We start from the raw sequence: 18,375 nt of genomic DNA, 5'->3' as shown, positions 1-18,375 counted from the left end.
CACATGAGTTGGTGCCCATGGAGCACTGAGCCATTCTATAAGATAAAGTGCGCAAAAAATTAAAGATCTCTAAGTATGGCAAAAATAACTTTTATTAAAAAAACAAGTGACTCAAAATGTTTATTATTTAATATATATAAAAATATTGATTTGAAAAATTTTTCTTTCTTTTTTGATGTCTCTATTCTTACAGAGATCTATAATATCTTTGAGATTTTCTTCCTAAATCTTCGTTCAATCATAAATCAAGTTTTATCAATCAAAAATTTTCTTACTTTCTCTAAATATCTACTATCCAGATCTATTATCTGAAGAATGATACAAATTTTCAAATAATGTTGTTTTTCAAGTCCTAACTTTCTCCTAGCTATATTAGCCGCATCAAATACTTGAACAATATATAGATATGTTTTGAGTTATGGATGTATTGAGTATTTTAAATTTTCTAATCTACATATCTATAATCATTAAACATAATGCCAACAAAGCCAAGTTCAACTTGCATATGTTTGAGAGCAGTACCAACAGTATACACTTCTATATTACCAGATATTATATTTCGTCAAAAGAAAACAGTTTTGTTAGCAGTTAATTTCCGGCAACGAGTGTTTAATAAAATGGCGGTGAAAACAAACTAATGTTTTGTTGAATGTATACAAAAATTTGATTGATACGGAAAATTTAATTAATTTATTTGTAATATTATATATCATACATTAATAACAATAAAGAAATTGTGTCGAATATTCTCAGTATATCATAAAATAGGAAAACAGAATTTTTCATTGATTAAATTGATTTAATTTTTGAATTTTGTATATTTATAACTTATAAATTCTTCGTAACTTATTATTTATACAATATTTGCAGTATTTATACGATGACTGCAAAAATATATCAACCAGATCAAGAATTAGAGACGAAGGTTAAAAAAAGTTAGGATTCTGTATACTTATATCACCAAATACATTTAGATTATCATTAATCTCATTTTTTAACATTTCAGCAACTGAACGTATATCTGAAAACATGCATATAGTTGCAAATGAACCATCGCTTGCATTTTATAGACTTCAGGAACATGTAAGGAAGGCATTGCCTCCTATGGTGGATAAACGAGTAGAAGTGCTTACACTTCAACAGCAACTTTTAGGCAGGTGTTATGATGTAGAGTATGCTGTAAGTGCTATTAAGACAATGCATGGTGCTGGGAAGAGTTTTGAGAACACCTTAGAATTTATCAAGAACGCTATATTTTTCAAACAACAATTAAAGTATGAAGAACAGCGTAGGCACAAGAAAGATGGAAATAGAGATTCTGTATACAAAAGACTATCTGCACACATTCATGTAATAGAAAAAACTGGCTTCAGAAAATATTATTACATAATATTATTCTACTTATATTTTCTAAATCACTTTATCTTTTTTATATGTTGCCATTAATTTTTCTATTATGAATTAAAAGTGTTTGATTCATAAATTATAGTAATAACAATAATAATAATGATGATAATAATTTTTTGGAATAGTTTATAATTCTTCTTTCACATCATTTTCTTCATTTTCAACTTTTGCAACTTGCATCTTCTTTTTCTTTTTATTTTTAACTTCACCACTAGTATCACCTTTTTCTTTCAGACAAGAATCATTATCATTCTTTAATACTCTTTCTGAACACAAATACCTAATAGGATGAAAATCATATTATTTAATGGAATTAAACTCAATAAATAAAACCTAAATATAAAATATAACTAATAATAATAAATTAGTACCTAGTTAATGAAACTTTTCCTTGATAGTTATGATACCAGTCTTCAATATCAGACTCATGATTTTCAATTAAATCTTCACATTGTGATTTTAAAGTAGTAATTTCAACAGATGGTTTATCCCATAATTCATATGGGATTCCTAGATCAACTTTGACACCTTTATGCCTATGTAAATATAATATAATTATTTCTAATGGTACTTTAAGTTCAAACTCCTTGTTTTTAAATTATAACTTACACAAGTCCATGAAGTGTTTTAAATGTTTGACTCATTCCCTTGGCAAATCGTGTACTATCTTCACGTTCCTTGTGAATATTATATTCCAACATACGTTCACACAGATTTTTCATACTTTCTACTAAACGTAATTCTCTAAACATAACAAAACCAATGTAAACTAGAATTTACGAACACATAGAATATTGCGTTTTTAAAAATATATTTTATATTTACGATTTTTTGTATTGCATTTTCCTCTTGGGTGAAACATCAACAGAATATCCAATTTCAAGTACATCGTGCGTTTTACCAGTTTCATTACTAGTTAACTTAGCTTCTAATTCGATAGCCACAACTTTGCAAACTATAACAAAACAATTATATGCATTGCTTTCTATGTACATTTATAAAAATTTATCAATGTACACTACACGTATGTATATATGTAGTTACCTTCGCATTTATTTGCATACTTAACACCTTGTTCCTCTTCCGGACAACCAATTACAAGATACGAAAATAATAAATGCGTCAAAAATATTTGCGTTAGAATGTACATTATAACAATTATAAGTTCACAAAACTATGGTAATCGTTTAGAGGAACTGTATGATTATGGAATGATTCGAATTATTCATTCACATCTATGACACTTCTAGCTCACATTTACTCATATCTGTATTTCCTTTTATTAACATTATATCAAATATATTTAGAATTTTTATATGACGTACATGAAAGGACCGGGAATAATGATTACACTTATAATTATGGAAGCTTGGACATCGTAAACATTTTAAGATTATTATTCAATAGTTTCCTAAGGGCTTTTTCACATGAGTTGGTGCCCATGGAGCACTGAGCCATTCTATAAGATAAAGTGCGCAAAAAATTAAAGATCTCTAAGTATGGCAAAAATAACTTTTATTAAAAAAACAAGTGACTCAAAATGTTTATTATTTAATATATATAAAAATATTGATTTGAAAAATTTTTCTTTCTTTTTTGATGTCTCTATTCTTACAGAGATCTATAATATCTTTGAGATTTTCTTCCTAAATCTTCGTTCAATCATAAATCAAGTTTTATCAATCAAAAATTTTCTTACTTTCTCTAAATATCTACTATCCAGATCTATTATCTGAAGAATGATACAAATTTTCAAATAATGTTGTTTTTCAAGTCCTAACTTTCTCCTAGCTATATTAGCCGCATCAAATACTTGAACAATATATAGATATGTTTTGAGTTATGGATGTATTGAGTATTTTAAATTTTCTAATCTACATATCTATAATCATTAAACATAATGCCAACAAAGCCAAGTTCAACTTGCATATGTTTGAGAGCAGTACCAACAGTATACACTTCTATATTACCAGATATTATATTTCGTCAAAAGAAAACAGTTTTGTTAGCAGTTAATTTCCGGCAACGAGTGTTTAATAAAATGGCGGTGAAAACAAACTAATGTTTTGTTGAATGTATACAAAAATTTGATTGATACGGAAAATTTAATTAATTTATTTGTAATATTATATATCATACATTAATAACAATAAAGAAATTGTGTCGAATATTCTCAGTATATCATAAAATAGGAAAACAGAATTTTTCATTGATTAAATTGATTTAATTTTTGAATTTTGTATATTTATAACTTATAAATTCTTCGTAACTTATTATTTATACAATATTTGCAGTATTTATACGATGACTGCAAAAATATATCAACCAGATCAAGAATTAGAGACGAAGGTTAAAAAAAGTTAGGATTCTGTATACTTATATCACCAAATACATTTAGATTATCATTAATCTCATTTTTTAACATTTCAGCAACTGAACGTATATCTGAAAACATGCATATAGTTGCAAATGAACCACCGCTTGCATTTTATAGACTTCAGGAACATGTAAGGAAGGCATTGCCTCCTATGGTGGATAAACGAGTAGAAGTGCTTACACTTCAACAGCAACTTTTAGGCAGGTGTTATGATGTAGAGTATGCTGTAAGTGCTATTAAGACAATGCATGGTGCTGGGAAGAGTTTTGAGAACACCTTAGAATTTATCAAGAACGCTATATTTTTCAAACAACAATTAAAGTATGAAGAACAGCGTAGGCACAAGAAAGATGGAAATAGAGATTCTGTATACAAAAGACTATCTGCACACATTCATGTAATAGAAAAAACTGGCTTCAGAAAATATTATTACATAATATTATTCTACTTATATTTTCTAAATCACTTTATCTTTTTTATATGTTGCCATTAAGTTTTCTATTATGAATTAAAAGTGTTTGATTCATAAATTATAGTAATAACAATAATAATAATGATGATAATAATTTTTTGGAATAGTTTATAATTCTTCTTTCACATCATTTTCTTCATTTTCAACTTTTGCAACTTGCATCTTCTTTTTCTTTTTATTTTTAACTTCACCACTAGTATCACCTTTTTCTTTCAGACAAGAATCATTATCATTCTTTAATACTCTTTCTGAACACAAATACCTAATAGGATGAAAATCATATTATTTAATGGAATTAAACTCAATAAATAAAACCTAAATATAAAATATAACTAATAATAATAAATTAGTACCTAGTTAATGAAACTTTTCCTTGATAGTTATGATACCAGTCTTCAATATCAGACTCATGATTTTCAATTAAATCTTCACATTGTGATTTTAAAGTAGTAATTTCAACAGATGGTTTATCCCATAATTCATATGGGATTCCTAGATCAACTTTGACACCTTTATGCCTATGTAAATATAATATAATTATTTCTAATGGTACTTTAAGTTCAAACTCCTTGTTTTTAAATTATAACTTACACAAGTCCATGAAGTGTTTTAAATGTTTGACTCATTCCCTTGGCAAATCGTGTACTATCTTCACGTTCCTTGTGAATATTATATTCCAACATACGTTCACACAGATTTTTCATACTTTCTACTAAACGTAATTCTCTAAACATAACAAAACCAATGTAAACTAGAATTTACGAACACATAGAATATTGCGTTTTTAAAAATATATTTTATATTTACGATTTTTTGTATTGCATTTTCCTCTTGGGTGAAACATCAACAGAATATCCAATTTCAAGTACATCGTGCGTTTTACCAGTTTCATTACTAGTTAACTTAGCTTCTAATTCGATAGCCACAACTTTGCAAACTATAACAAAACAATTATATGCATTGCTTTCTATGTACATTTATAAAAATTTATCAATGTACACTACACGTATGTATATATGTAGTTACCTTCGCATTTATTTGCATACTTAACACCTTGTTCCTCTTCCGGACAACCAATTACAAGATACGAAAATAATAAATGCGTCAAAAATATTTGCGTTAGAATGTACATTATAACAATTATAAGTTCACAAAACTATGGTAATCGTTTAGAGGAACTGTATGATTATGGAATGATTCGAATTATTCATTCACATCTATGACACTTCTAGCTCACATTTACTCATATCTGTATTTCCTTTTATTAACATTATATCAAATATATTTAGAATTTTTATATGACGTACATGAAAGGACCGGGAATAATGATTACACTTATAATTATGGAAGCTTGGACATCGTAAACATTTTAAGATTATTATTCAATAGTTTCCTAAGGGCTTTTTCACATGAGTTGGTGCCCATGGAGCACTGAGCCATTCTATAAGATAAAGTGCGCAAAAAATTAAAGATCTCTAAGTATGGCAAAAATAACTTTTATTAAAAAAACAAGTGACTCAAAATGTTTATTATTTAATATATATAAAAATATTGATTTGAAAAATTTTTCTTTCTTTTTTGATGTCTCTATTCTTACAGAGATCTATAATATCTTTGAGATTTTCTTCCTAAATCTTCGTTCAATCATAAATCAAGTTTTATCAATCAAAAATTTTCTTACTTTCTCTAAATATCTACTATCCAGATCTATTATCTGAAGAATGATACAAATTTTCAAATAATGTTGTTTTTCAAGTCCTAACTTTCTCCTAGCTATATTAGCCGCATCAAATACTTGAACAATATATAGATATGTTTTGAGTTATGGATGTATTGAGTATTTTAAATTTTCTAATCTACATATCTATAATCATTAAACATAATGCCAACAAAGCCAAGTTCAACTTGCATATGTTTGAGAGCAGTACCAACAGTATACACTTCTATATTACCAGATATTATATTTCGTCAAAAGAAAACAGTTTTGTTAGCAGTTAATTTCCGGCAACGAGTGTTTAATAAAATGGCGGTGAAAACAAACTAATGTTTTGTTGAATGTATACAAAAATTTGATTGATACGGAAAATTTAATTAATTTATTTGTAATATTATATATCATACATTAATAACAATAAAGAAATTGTGTCGAATATTCTCAGTATATCATAAAATAGGAAAACAGAATTTTTCATTGATTAAATTGATTTAATTTTTGAATTTTGTATATTTATAACTTATAAATTCTTCGTAACTTATTATTTATACAATATTTGCAGTATTTATACGATGACTGCAAAAATATATCAACCAGATCAAGAATTAGAGACGAAGGTTAAAAAAAGTTAGGATTCTGTATACTTATATCACCAAATACATTTAGATTATCATTAATCTCATTTTTTAACATTTCAGCAACTGAACGTATATCTGAAAACATGCATATAGTTGCAAATGAACCACCGCTTGCATTTTATAGACTTCAGGAACATGTAAGGAAGGCATTGCCTCCTATGGTGGATAAACGAGTAGAAGTGCTTACACTTCAACAGCAACTTTTAGGCAGGTGTTATGATGTAGAGTATGCTGTAAGTGCTATTAAGACAATGCATGGTGCTGGGAAGAGTTTTGAGAACACCTTAGAATTTATCAAGAACGCTATATTTTTCAAACAACAATTAAAGTATGAAGAACAGCGTAGGCACAAGAAAGATGGAAATAGAGATTCTGTATACAAAAGACTATCTGCACACATTCATGTAATAGAAAAAACTGGCTTCAGAAAATATTATTACATAATATTATTCTACTTATATTTTCTAAATCACTTTATCTTTTTTATATGTTGCCATTAATTTTTCTATTATGAATTAAAAGTGTTTGATTCATAAATTATAGTAATAACAATAATAATAATGATGATAATAATTTTTTGGAATAGTTTATAATTCTTCTTTCACATCATTTTCTTCATTTTCAACTTTTGCAACTTGCATCTTCTTTTTCTTTTTATTTTTAACTTCACCACTAGTATCACCTTTTTCTTTCAGACAAGAATCATTATCATTCTTTAATACTCTTTCTGAACACAAATACCTAATAGGATGAAAATCATATTATTTAATGGAATTAAACTCAATAAATAAAACCTAAATATAAAATATAACTAATAATAATAAATTAGTACCTAGTTAATGAAACTTTTCCTTGATAGTTATGATACCAGTCTTCAATATCAGACTCATGATTTTCAATTAAATCTTCACATTGTGATTTTAAAGTAGTAATTTCAACAGATGGTTTATCCCATAATTCATATGGGATTCCTAGATCAACTTTGACACCTTTATGCCTATGTAAATATAATATAATTATTTCTAATGGTACTTTAAGTTCAAACTCCTTGTTTTTAAATTATAACTTACACAAGTCCATGAAGTGTTTTAAATGTTTGACTCATTCCCTTGGCAAATCGTGTACTATCTTCACGTTCCTTGTGAATATTATATTCCAACATACGTTCACACAGATTTTTCATACTTTCTACTAAACGTAATTCTCTAAACATAACAAAACCAATGTAAACTAGAATTTACGAACACATAGAATATTGCGTTTTTAAAAATATATTTTATATTTACGATTTTTTGTATTGCATTTTCCTCTTGGGTGAAACATCAACAGAATATCCAATTTCAAGTACATCGTGCGTTTTACCAGTTTCATTACTAGTTAACTTAGCTTCTAATTCGATAGCCACAACTTTGCAAACTATAACAAAACAATTATATGCATTGCTTTCTATGTACATTTATAAAAATTTATCAATGTACACTACACGTATGTATATATGTAGTTACCTTCGCATTTATTTGCATACTTAACACCTTGTTCCTCTTCCGGACAACCAATTACAAGATACGAAAATAATAAATGCGTCAAAAATATTTGCGTTAGAATGTACATTATAACAATTATAAGTTCACAAAACTATGGTAATCGTTTAGAGGAACTGTATGATTATGGAATGATTCGAATTATTCATTCACATCTATGACACTTCTAGCTCACATTTACTCATATCTGTATTTCCTTTTATTAACATTATATCAAATATATTTAGAATTTTTATATGACGTACATGAAAGGACCGGGAATAATGATTACACTTATAATTATGGAAGCTTGGACATCGTAAACATTTTAAGATTATTATTCAATAGTTTCCTAAGGGCTTTTTCACATGAGTTGGTGCCCATGGAGCACTGAGCCATTCTATAAGATAAAGTGCGCAAAAAATTAAAGATCTCTAAGTATGGCAAAAATAACTTTTATTAAAAAAACAAGTGACTCAAAATGTTTATTATTTAATATATATAAAAATATTGATTTGAAAAATTTTTCTTTCTTTTTTGATGTCTCTATTCTTACAGAGATCTATAATATCTTTGAGATTTTCTTCCTAAATCTTCGTTCAATCATAAATCAAGTTTTATCAATCAAAAATTTTCTTACTTTCTCTAAATATCTACTATCCAGATCTATTATCTGAAGAATGATACAAATTTTCAAATAATGTTGTTTTTCAAGTCCTAACTTTCTCCTAGCTATATTAGCCGCATCAAATACTTGAACAATATATAGATATGTTTTGAGTTATGGATGTATTGAGTATTTTAAATTTTCTAATCTACATATCTATAATCATTAAACATAATGCCAACAAAGCCAAGTTCAACTTGCATATGTTTGAGAGCAGTACCAACAGTATACACTTCTATATTACCAGATATTATATTTCGTCAAAAGAAAACAGTTTTGTTAGCAGTTAATTTCCGGCAACGAGTGTTTAATAAAATGGCGGTGAAAACAAACTAATGTTTTGTTGAATGTATACAAAAATTTGATTGATACGGAAAATTTAATTAATTTATTTGTAATATTATATATCATACATTAATAACAATAAAGAAATTGTGTCGAATATTCTCAGTATATCATAAAATAGGAAAACAGAATTTTTCATTGATTAAATTGATTTAATTTTTGAATTTTGTATATTTATAACTTATAAATTCTTCGTAACTTATTATTTATACAATATTTGCAGTATTTATACGATGACTGCAAAAATATATCAACCAGATCAAGAATTAGAGACGAAGGTTAAAAAAGGTTAGGATTCTGTATACTTATATCACCAAATACATTTAGATTATCATTAATCTCATTTTTTAACATTTCAGCAACTGAACGTATATCTGAAAACATGCATATAGTTGCAAATGAACCATCGCTTGCATTTTATAGACTTCAGGAACATGTAAGGAAGGCATTGCCTCCTATGGTGGATAAACGAGTAGAAGTGCTTACACTTCAACAGCAACTTTTAGGCAGGTGTTATGATGTAGAGTATGCTGTAAGTGCTATTAAGACAATGCATGGTGCTGGGAAGAGTTTTGAGAACACCTTAGAATTTATCAAGAACGCTATATTTTTCAAACAACAATTAAAGTATGAAGAACAGCGTAGGCACAAGAAAGATGGAAATAGAGATTCTGTATACAAAAGACTATCTGCACACATTCCTACCTTAGATCATTTACCAGATGAAATATCTGATGTTGTAAGAGAAACTGCCAATAGGGTAGAGTCTATGATGAATCATGCCAGATATTCTACCGAGGTTCAAAAAACAAATTGAACTTCACAATTGACAATTTAATGTATTAAAATATAATATTGTCAAGAGATATAAATGTGGATATTGTAAATAATAATTGATTTTAACTATAGACGAATAACTTGTTTATAGTTAAAAGGTTATGTAAAAAAAATGTATAATGGAAGTGAAATAAATTATTGTTCTTAATATTTCAATGTTTCTTTCTATATTCACAGCCTAGTTCAATGTTACTAAAGCTGTTCGAGGTTTATGGAAATATATATACAAAGATGTACATAAGGAAATATAATAAATTTTAACGATATTTACATACTTATATTTACATTTACTCTTTTCGAAAACTTCTGATGGAAACGCTTATTGAAATGACTTTCCTCTTCGCACTACTCTATTATTCGTTGACTCTACGCGGGAAAATAATTCTGCGCACTCAGATGCGCAGTACCGTTGTGACTTTCTGGCACTTTTCCATGTAGCAACTACTACGAATCTTTTCGATTGGTCATGATTCTTTAAAATTAAATAAAGTCGAATGAATTAAAATTCAAAGAAAGTTAAATAAATAATATTTTTCTTTAACCAGCAATAGAAATGTAAGAAATATTAGAGATGCAATACAATGTATAAATTTGTTTTTCTTTTTACAATAAAAATTAAATATAATTTAAATATCGACTGAAAGTATCGATAATTATCGATCAGTATCGAAGTATGTAATCTGGTTTGAAAGCTATTTAGAGACCGCCAAGTTCAGTAGATTCCTTACCGTTAAATACACGTGAAGAAATTATACTTGACTTTATAGAACCCTTAAAAATGTTTTTCTCGGTACTCTTTGTTTTATTTTGTGTAACATCGGATGCCTTAGTACACAGATTAAATGTTCCCAGAGTTTTATTACCAGTATTTAATGATTTTGCCGTAAATTTTACACTTGAAGTTACTGATGGTGCTTGTTATAAATGGTAACTACTATTTCTTTTACAACCTAGTTTTATTAATTTGTTATTTATTTAGTTGCAATTTTTAATATTAAAACTTAAATCTTTTCAATTTTTCATTCATATGTTTAATATTTTATTATTTGTTCAAGAGTAATTTTTTTCATGAATTTTTCACTCTCCCTCTCTCTCTCTCTATCTCTCTCTCTAATTGTACTATGATTTTCGATACGCCTTGTTATGGTTTTATATTTAAAATTAAAAATACATTTATCAATAGGTCAACATCACGATTAGATATTATTCAACTAATTCCTATAAATGAAAATGTTGAGAGAACTTGTTCTTCTGCTATATTAATTCAAACAATAACGAGAGAGTCCAACAGAAATACTGCAATAGTATTAGCAGAAGATGTTAATAATGGGCAATTTTTAAGATGTGATGTTATAGTAGATGTGATATTTTCGTTAAATCTTGTAACAACTACCAGAGAATTATATATAGAGGAAGCACCAGAAGCATTTGAAGTTAGAGCATACGATGAACAAGGTAAAGATATTTGATAAAACCTTTTATACTACATTATATAAAAGAGCATTTATATTTATCAATATTTAAGGTTTCCAGCATTGTATTAATAATATATATTGAGCATCTAAAGGGTCTTTTATATACAATACTGATCATCTGAACATTCCTTTAAAGTTATTATTTTAAAGTTTGTAAGCTTTTAAAACATGCATAAATTTTGATTATAATATGATATGCTTTTATAGGAAATGAATTTACAACTCTTGCTGGTGTTGAATTTCTTTGGAGCATAGACAATGCTGATAAGCATATGTCAGATTCTAAAGCACCAAATGATATTTTAAGATTTATGACTTATCAAGAATCACATTATGAAACTCCACCAACAATTGCCGCATTAGATGTAATTGGTAAAAAAGGACATATCGTACTGCTAGAAGGAATAAAAACTGGCACAGCAAAGGTATCAATGTATTCTATACAGACATAAATATTATTGCACTTTCAAGCGAAATAAAATATTTAATTATAAATAAAATATATAAAAAGAAGAAAATATTTTTCATTGCAGGTTTCTGTGAAATTAACTTATCCAGAATATAAACATGTTCCACCAATAGAAGTTGAATTAATTGTAATAGCCAATCTAATTATCATTCCATCAGACACAACAGTTATGGCATATGATAGTTTTAAATATAAAATAATGCAAGTAAGTATCACTATTATTATGCATGACATATTTTGCATATTAATGTTGATTGAATTATTAATATATTTATAGGCTCGTCAAGGTCGTTTGGAAGAAATAACTTTACCATCTAGCCAATACTACTTAGAAGCAGAAAATCCTAATATATTAGAAATTGATAACGATCGTGATTTTGCATATGCTAAATCTCTAGGACGTACCAAAATATTCTTACACGATAAAAATGTACGTGATGAATATCCCGTTATTTTACCATCTGCTACAGTTAATGTAAATGATGTAGCGTATATAATGCTTGCTGTTTTACCCAATAGAAATTGGGGTTTAGTACTTGGTCATACTCACGAAATTGTTGTTGAATTATATGATAATAAAGATCATAAATTTCACATTGGAGAAGGTGTTGAAGTATCAGTGAAATTAGATGAACACTACTTTGAACCAAAGATGATAACACAAAATGGCACTTATATTGTTGGTGTGCCTATCACATGTGGAACAATGACTGTTGAAGCTACCCTCAATGGTATAATCGATAAACATGGTAGAAAAGTGCTTATTGCTTCACGTCCTACTACAAGAGCTGAGCTTTTGATTCATACTCCAGTTACTATACAACCTAAGGTATTAGCAGTTCCATGGGATCCTAAGGCTAAATCAAGGTTGTCATTTATATTACTATTATTATGTGTAATACATCATTCTTTTTCGTTAATAATAATATTTTTATTAAATGTAATATATGAAAGTTTATTTTATTATTATAGGTATGACACTGTACTAAACGCAAGTGGTGGAGATGGATCATACGTATGGTCAAGCAAACATCCTTCTATAGCAACAATTTCCCAAAATGGAGGAATGAGAATTTTAACAGCAGGTGTAACAGAAATAAATGTTGCTATGACAAGAAATCAGTATAATAAAGACACAGCAAAAGTGTATGTATTACCTCCTTCCAAAGTAAAAGTAATTGAATATAACATGGAAGCTGCTGTAGGAGAACAGATTTATCTTCACATTGCATTATATGGAAGATTAATTAATGGAACAGACTCCAAAGAAATTCCTTTCAATGATTGTAGAGATATTAATTTTGAAACATACATTCCAGACGGTAATTTTATACAAAACAATAGTAATGTCATAGAACCTGTAGGAATTGCATGCGCTGTTATAGCAGTTACTAGCGTGGATATTGGAACATCCGAAGTAACGGTAGTATACAACGCTAATGGTCAATATTTGACTGACAACGTTACTGTATCGGCCTATGAACCTTTGATAGCATTACATCCACGTAGCAAGGAAACTTTATTAACAGTGGGTTCATTGAGGAAAATAGTTTTTAAAGGTGGACCCCATCCATGGTCTAACAAGCCTCAAAGTTATTCGCGAAAAATTCAAATATCTGAGGAAAAAATTGTTGATGTAACAGAACATGTAGATTCTTCAAATGGATTACACGATATATTCGTTATTGAAGTAATGTGTCGTGCACTTGGAGAGGTGGATGTAACTTATAAAATTTCAAATGTTCCTCTACTGCCAAACTGTAAAAGTACATATGCATTTGAAACAGTAAAAGTGATTTGTGGTAAACCTAGACATATTTATCTTCAACCTGAATTTAAGGATAAGAATTGTCCTATCAGCAATCTTAATGTAGAAAGGATAATGGCACACAGTGATAAAAATTTGAAGCTTATTACAATAATAAAAGATGAAGAAGGTAGAACATTCGATAATATTACGAGTTTACGAATTGAATGGAATTTAAAACCCTCGACTGTAGGTTCTGTAGAAATGCCTTCTAGTTCTATAGAGGAAACAATCACGGATATGAATGTTATTTTACCAAAAAGTTATTATCAAAATGTCATTTTTAAAAAACATTTTGGCACTCTTATATTAACAGCTACAGTTACAGGTTATCAAAAATATATATTGAGTAAATTAAAAATAATTCCCGAATGGCCGCCATTCGCAATTGAGACTGAAAGAAAAATCTATGAAACGCCTCTTATAGAAACTTCTATTGAAGTAGTTTTAGTCAATGATACCTCTGTTATCCCTGATAAATTAATGGTATTAAATGATCCTACTGCAAAATATTATTTGCAAGTGAATCAGGGTTCTGGATATTACGAATTTGTATTAAGTTCAGATGATATTGCAGAAGTTCGATATATAGAGTCAACAAAAGCAATTAGTCTCACTCCAAAAAAATCTGGAGTACTTCATTTATCATTGATAGATCTTTGTTTACCTTCAAAACCAGCTGAAGTTGTGATTGAAATACAACAACTTGCCATAATAGAGATAGAAACAGTGAATAAAATCGAAAAGGGAAAGTGCATAGTAGCTGCATTGAAACTTTATGACACGAATGGCCATGCTATAAAATTGCCATCTTTAAATGCTTTAGAATTTAGAGCAGAAATTGATAACGAATACATAGAAGTTAAACAGTTACCTGTTAGTGAACATGGCAATCCTCCTTATAATCAATTGTTGTATATGGTATATGGAATGGCAGAAGGTGAATCTCAATTAATTTTCGTCAGTAAAGGGACCGAAAAGGAGATACAGAGTGAATCAGCAACTATCCAAGTCTTTGTTCCTTTAAGAGTTTTTCCAAAAAATCTAACAATACTAGTAGGGACTGTTTATCAAGTACAAACAACAGGAGGTCCATCAAATGCAGAAATTGAATTCTCTACACAGGATAATGATATTCTGAATGTTGGCTATAACGGTATATTTGAAGGAAAATCAGTTGGACAAACAAAAATTATTGTTAGAGCCATTGGTCTTAATGCCAAAGGCAATAAAGTTATTTATTCTGAGGATCATGCTGATATACATGTATTGTATCTTGAAGGAGTTAAAATTGTTGTGCCAACAAGTAGAGTAAAAGTGGGTGCAATGTTTCCACTTTGGGCATTTGGTATCCCAGAACATTTAACTCCTCTTATTATAGGTTCTATGCAATTACCACTAACTTTCATGTGGTCATCTAGTGATTCTAATTTAATAACATTGCATAATATGTATGAAGGTACTGGAATTAACATTAGATACCAAAATGAGGTATCTTTGAGAGCCAAAGCAATTAGTCCTGGATTAGCAACTATTTATTTAAATGTTACAATGCCATCTAATGTGTTAGCTGGTTTTAAAGGCGATGTAACATATACTACATTTATAAAAGTTGAAATTTTTGAGGAATTGCGTTTAATACATTTGGGACTACCTTTGGATGCACCAGTGATATTAATGTCCCCAAATTCTGTCTTAAAATTAGAAACAAATCGTGACAAACATGGTTCAACTACTTATAAAGTATTGTCTACTGTACATGGAAATGATTCAGTGGATTTACAGGCTTTAACAGTTGCATCTAAAACCGTCACTATTGATAAAAATGGCATCATAAAAGCTGGTGAAAGTATTGGAAAAATAGTTATTTCTATTACAAATACTGAAGCCTATAATTTGAAACAATCAATAACTGTTATTGTTGAAGTAAGATTTATATTATATTATTAAGATGTGAATTTGATTGGAAGTTTAAAAAATTTATATCTTAATTATTTTATTTATAGGTCAAGCCTATTCATTATATGATGTTGTCTTTAAAATCAATTTTACGAATTCGGAGTGGAGAAGAATTAAATATGTTACCCAAGGGTATGGAATTGGATTATATTCTTGAATATTATGATAATATTGGAACAAAGTTTCATGCTGCTGAGGTTGATGCTAAAACTATATTAAATCGGGTTGATCTCGCATCATTTACTAAAGGTTCCGAAAATGTAGTTACTGCAAAATTTATTGAAAATGGAGACCTTGTTGTAAAAGCGTACAATGAAAGATATCCTAATGCAATGTTTGATTATGTACATATGATGATTGGTGATATAGTTTTCCCTACAAAGGTAATTTTACGTGTTTATTTTATATTAAATAAGAAATTTTCATATATGAATCATTTAAATCATTTAAATTTATAATGTATTATAGACTACACTAACAGTGGGCGATATAGTATGCTTTTCAATGCCACTGTTATCTTCTGATGGTGATCCAGGTTATTGGCAATCTTCTGCTCCTGAAATATTAACTGTAGATCCTATTACAGGAATAGGTCGAGCAAAAAATATCGGTTATGCAGTAGTAAAACATAGTCTTGCAACTCATATGCAAGGTGAAATAGAAGTTCACATCCAACCTATTGCAAAGGTACTACATTCAGTGAATTATTTGGAATTATTAATCATTAATATTTTTTCGAAAATTGTACATGGTATTGTTTTGTACATACAGGTATCAATTGTTCCACTAAGAGGTCGAAATATTACTGGCACTGAAACTTTTAGTGTTCCTGTTGTACTTAAAAGCAAAGATGAACAAGTCAAAGAAAACAATATCCTATCTAGAGGCTTAGGTGGTTGTAGAACATTTAGTTTATTTAATTTAAATTCATTTCCCTATACCTGCAATATACAATTTGTTTCATCAACTTCATCTATCGGAATAAAAGACCTGTTTCTTGTCAAACCGCGATTTGATATTGCAACTGGTACGTTTAATTTGATCTTCTGTTGCGTATAACAAAATTTACTATTATTTAACTTTACATAGAAATTGTTTATTGTAGGATTTTATTATTGTGATGTAATCCCAATGGGTTCTCCAAACATAATTTCTAGTACACTAGAAAGTCGTATTCAAATAAGTGCACAAAGTAAAGACATTGAGGCTGTGCCTTTAGAAGTTACGTATCTTCCTCCTGTCTATGTTGATGCCAAAGAAATTATTTTTATTAATACCCATTCTCAAACCATTCCAACAGCAACACTTGAAATATATGGGTTGCAATCTGTATTAAATCATCTTACTGTAAGTTTATTATTCTATGGAAGTTGAAGTAAATTTTAAAATACGATTCATTTCATTTGTAATAAACTTCTATAGATTGATGTACCAGATGGAATGACTGTAAGTGCTCGACAATATATTTCAAAATCTACAATGCAATACAAACTGCGTTTGATGCATAATCAAGAAGAAATCCAAGGTCAAAAAGTTGTTATTGTAAATGACATTACAAAGCAAAATATATCCGTAAGTAGATAAAAAAACACTTATCAAATATCGTAATTTATTGTAAATAATAATTTAATTTTGTTTCTGTAGCTTTTTGTACGTGTAACAAAATATGAAAATTTCATACCATTATCTGGAATCCACTGGGTAGATTACATGTACTTTCATCGTTATACATTCGGAACATTTGCTATTGTTGTAATTACTTTCTTCTACAGTGAGTCTCTTAGTATTTCATATTGATTTTAACTTATTATATAAATATTTTCTTACAATTTTATCTTTATATTTTGTTTTACAGTATGGAAGAATAAAATAGCAAATGTTGATTTAAACATAAAGAATAGATCAGTTTTTGGTATGTATTTTATTTTAACATAATTTTTATTCATATTTGTAATAAATAACTGTTTAATCGTAATTCATCTTTTATAGCTGATAAGTGTCCACCACAATTAAAAAAAGTTAGTACTCCATGTTCATCTCCGTTAAATAGTACGACTATGTCAACTCCAAGAAGTCCAGTTACGCCAACAAGATTTACATTTTCTGCGTTTGATCCTGTATATGGTGATCCTCGTGGTCCTTATTCGGCAAGTAAACGAAATAGGTCCTTGAATATGACACAATAAAAATGAATAGTTTCAATTTAAAGATACGTTGTACAGTGTACTTATACTAATTAGATTTGTTTCTAAACAAACTATTTCAAGATAGTGCCTTATTGTCACAATTTATCATGTTTTATTTATATTTAAAAACTAATTATTTTTTATGTTTATGATCATGATATGGTTTTGTGTATTACTATTAGATGTGTGTATGTGTATAGAACAGTGTACATTTTGTAATTTACTATCAAATAACTACGTATGCAGGCCAATGTACATAATGTAATATATAATTTGAAATATATTATTATATGTATATGTAGAATTTTTTAAGTAATTTAACTCCGATGTAATGGCATTTATGTGGCGCTATCTATGAGATAAAGAAGGAACATAAACTTTGAATGTATACGGATAAATGGCAGCACTCGTCTGTTCTTAGATAAGGAGCACATTTCTATGCAACAAGGATAGATAGAGAAATTATTAGTTCCACTTTTTACCACTGCGTGGTGAATAGTAT

The 18,375-nt window shown here is 28.4% G+C and overlaps 7 protein-coding genes across 7 annotated transcripts; 4 read left to right on the top strand and 3 right to left on the bottom strand.

Annotated features, from left to right (window-relative positions):
- The first annotated feature begins 509 nt into the window (after positions 1–509).
- LOC126923683 (BLOC-1-related complex subunit 8 homolog) lies at positions 510–1,489 on the top strand. Its single transcript, XM_050737378.1, has 3 exons — positions 510–935; positions 1,007–1,350; positions 1,469–1,489. The coding sequence occupies exons 1-3, from the start codon at positions 881–883 to the stop codon at positions 1,487–1,489; spliced, it is 420 nt and encodes a 139-aa protein (XP_050593335.1). The 5' UTR covers positions 510–880.
- LOC126923682 (protein canopy homolog 3-like) lies at positions 1,378–2,557 on the bottom strand. The gene is made up of 5 exons (XM_050737376.1): positions 2,452–2,557; positions 2,309–2,362; positions 2,017–2,176; positions 1,779–1,943; positions 1,378–1,687 (listed from the first exon to the last, which is right to left on the bottom strand). Exons 1-5 carry the CDS (start codon positions 2,555–2,557, stop codon positions 1,534–1,536), a joined length of 639 nt encoding a protein of 212 aa, XP_050593333.1. The 3' UTR covers positions 1,378–1,533.
- A 783-nt stretch (positions 2,558–3,340) lies between these two features.
- Positions 3,341–4,296, top strand: LOC126923681 (BLOC-1-related complex subunit 8 homolog). Its single transcript, XM_050737375.1, has 3 exons — positions 3,341–3,766; positions 3,838–4,181; positions 4,279–4,296. Exons 1-3 carry the CDS (start codon positions 3,712–3,714, stop codon positions 4,294–4,296), a joined length of 417 nt encoding a protein of 138 aa, XP_050593332.1. The 5' UTR covers positions 3,341–3,711.
- On the bottom strand, positions 4,278–5,005 carry LOC126923757 (protein canopy homolog 3-like). Its single transcript, XM_050737518.1, has 3 exons — positions 4,848–5,005; positions 4,610–4,774; positions 4,278–4,518 (listed from the first exon to the last, which is right to left on the bottom strand). Exons 1-3 carry the CDS (start codon positions 4,988–4,990, stop codon positions 4,365–4,367), a joined length of 462 nt encoding a protein of 153 aa, XP_050593475.1. The 5' UTR covers positions 4,991–5,005; the 3' UTR covers positions 4,278–4,364.
- Positions 5,006–7,039: 2,034 nt separating this feature from the next.
- On the bottom strand, positions 7,040–7,836 carry LOC126923758 (protein canopy homolog 3-like). Its single transcript, XM_050737519.1, has 3 exons — positions 7,679–7,836; positions 7,441–7,605; positions 7,040–7,349 (listed from the first exon to the last, which is right to left on the bottom strand). Exons 1-3 carry the CDS (start codon positions 7,819–7,821, stop codon positions 7,196–7,198), a joined length of 462 nt encoding a protein of 153 aa, XP_050593476.1. The 5' UTR covers positions 7,822–7,836; the 3' UTR covers positions 7,040–7,195.
- A 1,252-nt stretch (positions 7,837–9,088) lies between these two features.
- LOC126923756 (BLOC-1-related complex subunit 8 homolog) lies at positions 9,089–10,127 on the top strand. Its single transcript, XM_050737516.1, has 2 exons — positions 9,089–9,428; positions 9,500–10,127. Exons 1-2 carry the CDS (start codon positions 9,374–9,376, stop codon positions 9,955–9,957), a joined length of 513 nt encoding a protein of 170 aa, XP_050593473.1. The 5' UTR covers positions 9,089–9,373; the 3' UTR covers positions 9,958–10,127.
- A 547-nt stretch (positions 10,128–10,674) lies between these two features.
- On the top strand, positions 10,675–18,177 carry LOC126923765 (nuclear pore membrane glycoprotein 210). Its single transcript, XM_050737541.1, has 14 exons — positions 10,675–10,904; positions 11,161–11,432; positions 11,660–11,877; positions 11,986–12,126; positions 12,199–12,788; positions 12,894–15,654; positions 15,735–16,070; positions 16,156–16,374; positions 16,459–16,714; positions 16,793–17,034; positions 17,110–17,259; positions 17,332–17,458; positions 17,543–17,599; positions 17,677–18,177. Exons 1-14 carry the CDS (start codon positions 10,756–10,758, stop codon positions 17,871–17,873), a joined length of 5,715 nt encoding a protein of 1,904 aa, XP_050593498.1. The 5' UTR covers positions 10,675–10,755; the 3' UTR covers positions 17,874–18,177.
- Positions 18,178–18,375: the final 198 nt, after the last annotated feature.

This window comes from Bombus affinis, chromosome 13 (assembly GCF_024516045.1).
Source record: "Bombus affinis isolate iyBomAffi1 chromosome 13, iyBomAffi1.2, whole genome shotgun sequence".
Taxonomy (NCBI): domain Eukaryota; kingdom Metazoa; phylum Arthropoda; class Insecta; order Hymenoptera; family Apidae; genus Bombus; species Bombus affinis.
This window is presented reverse-complemented; position numbering and strand designations above follow the sequence as displayed.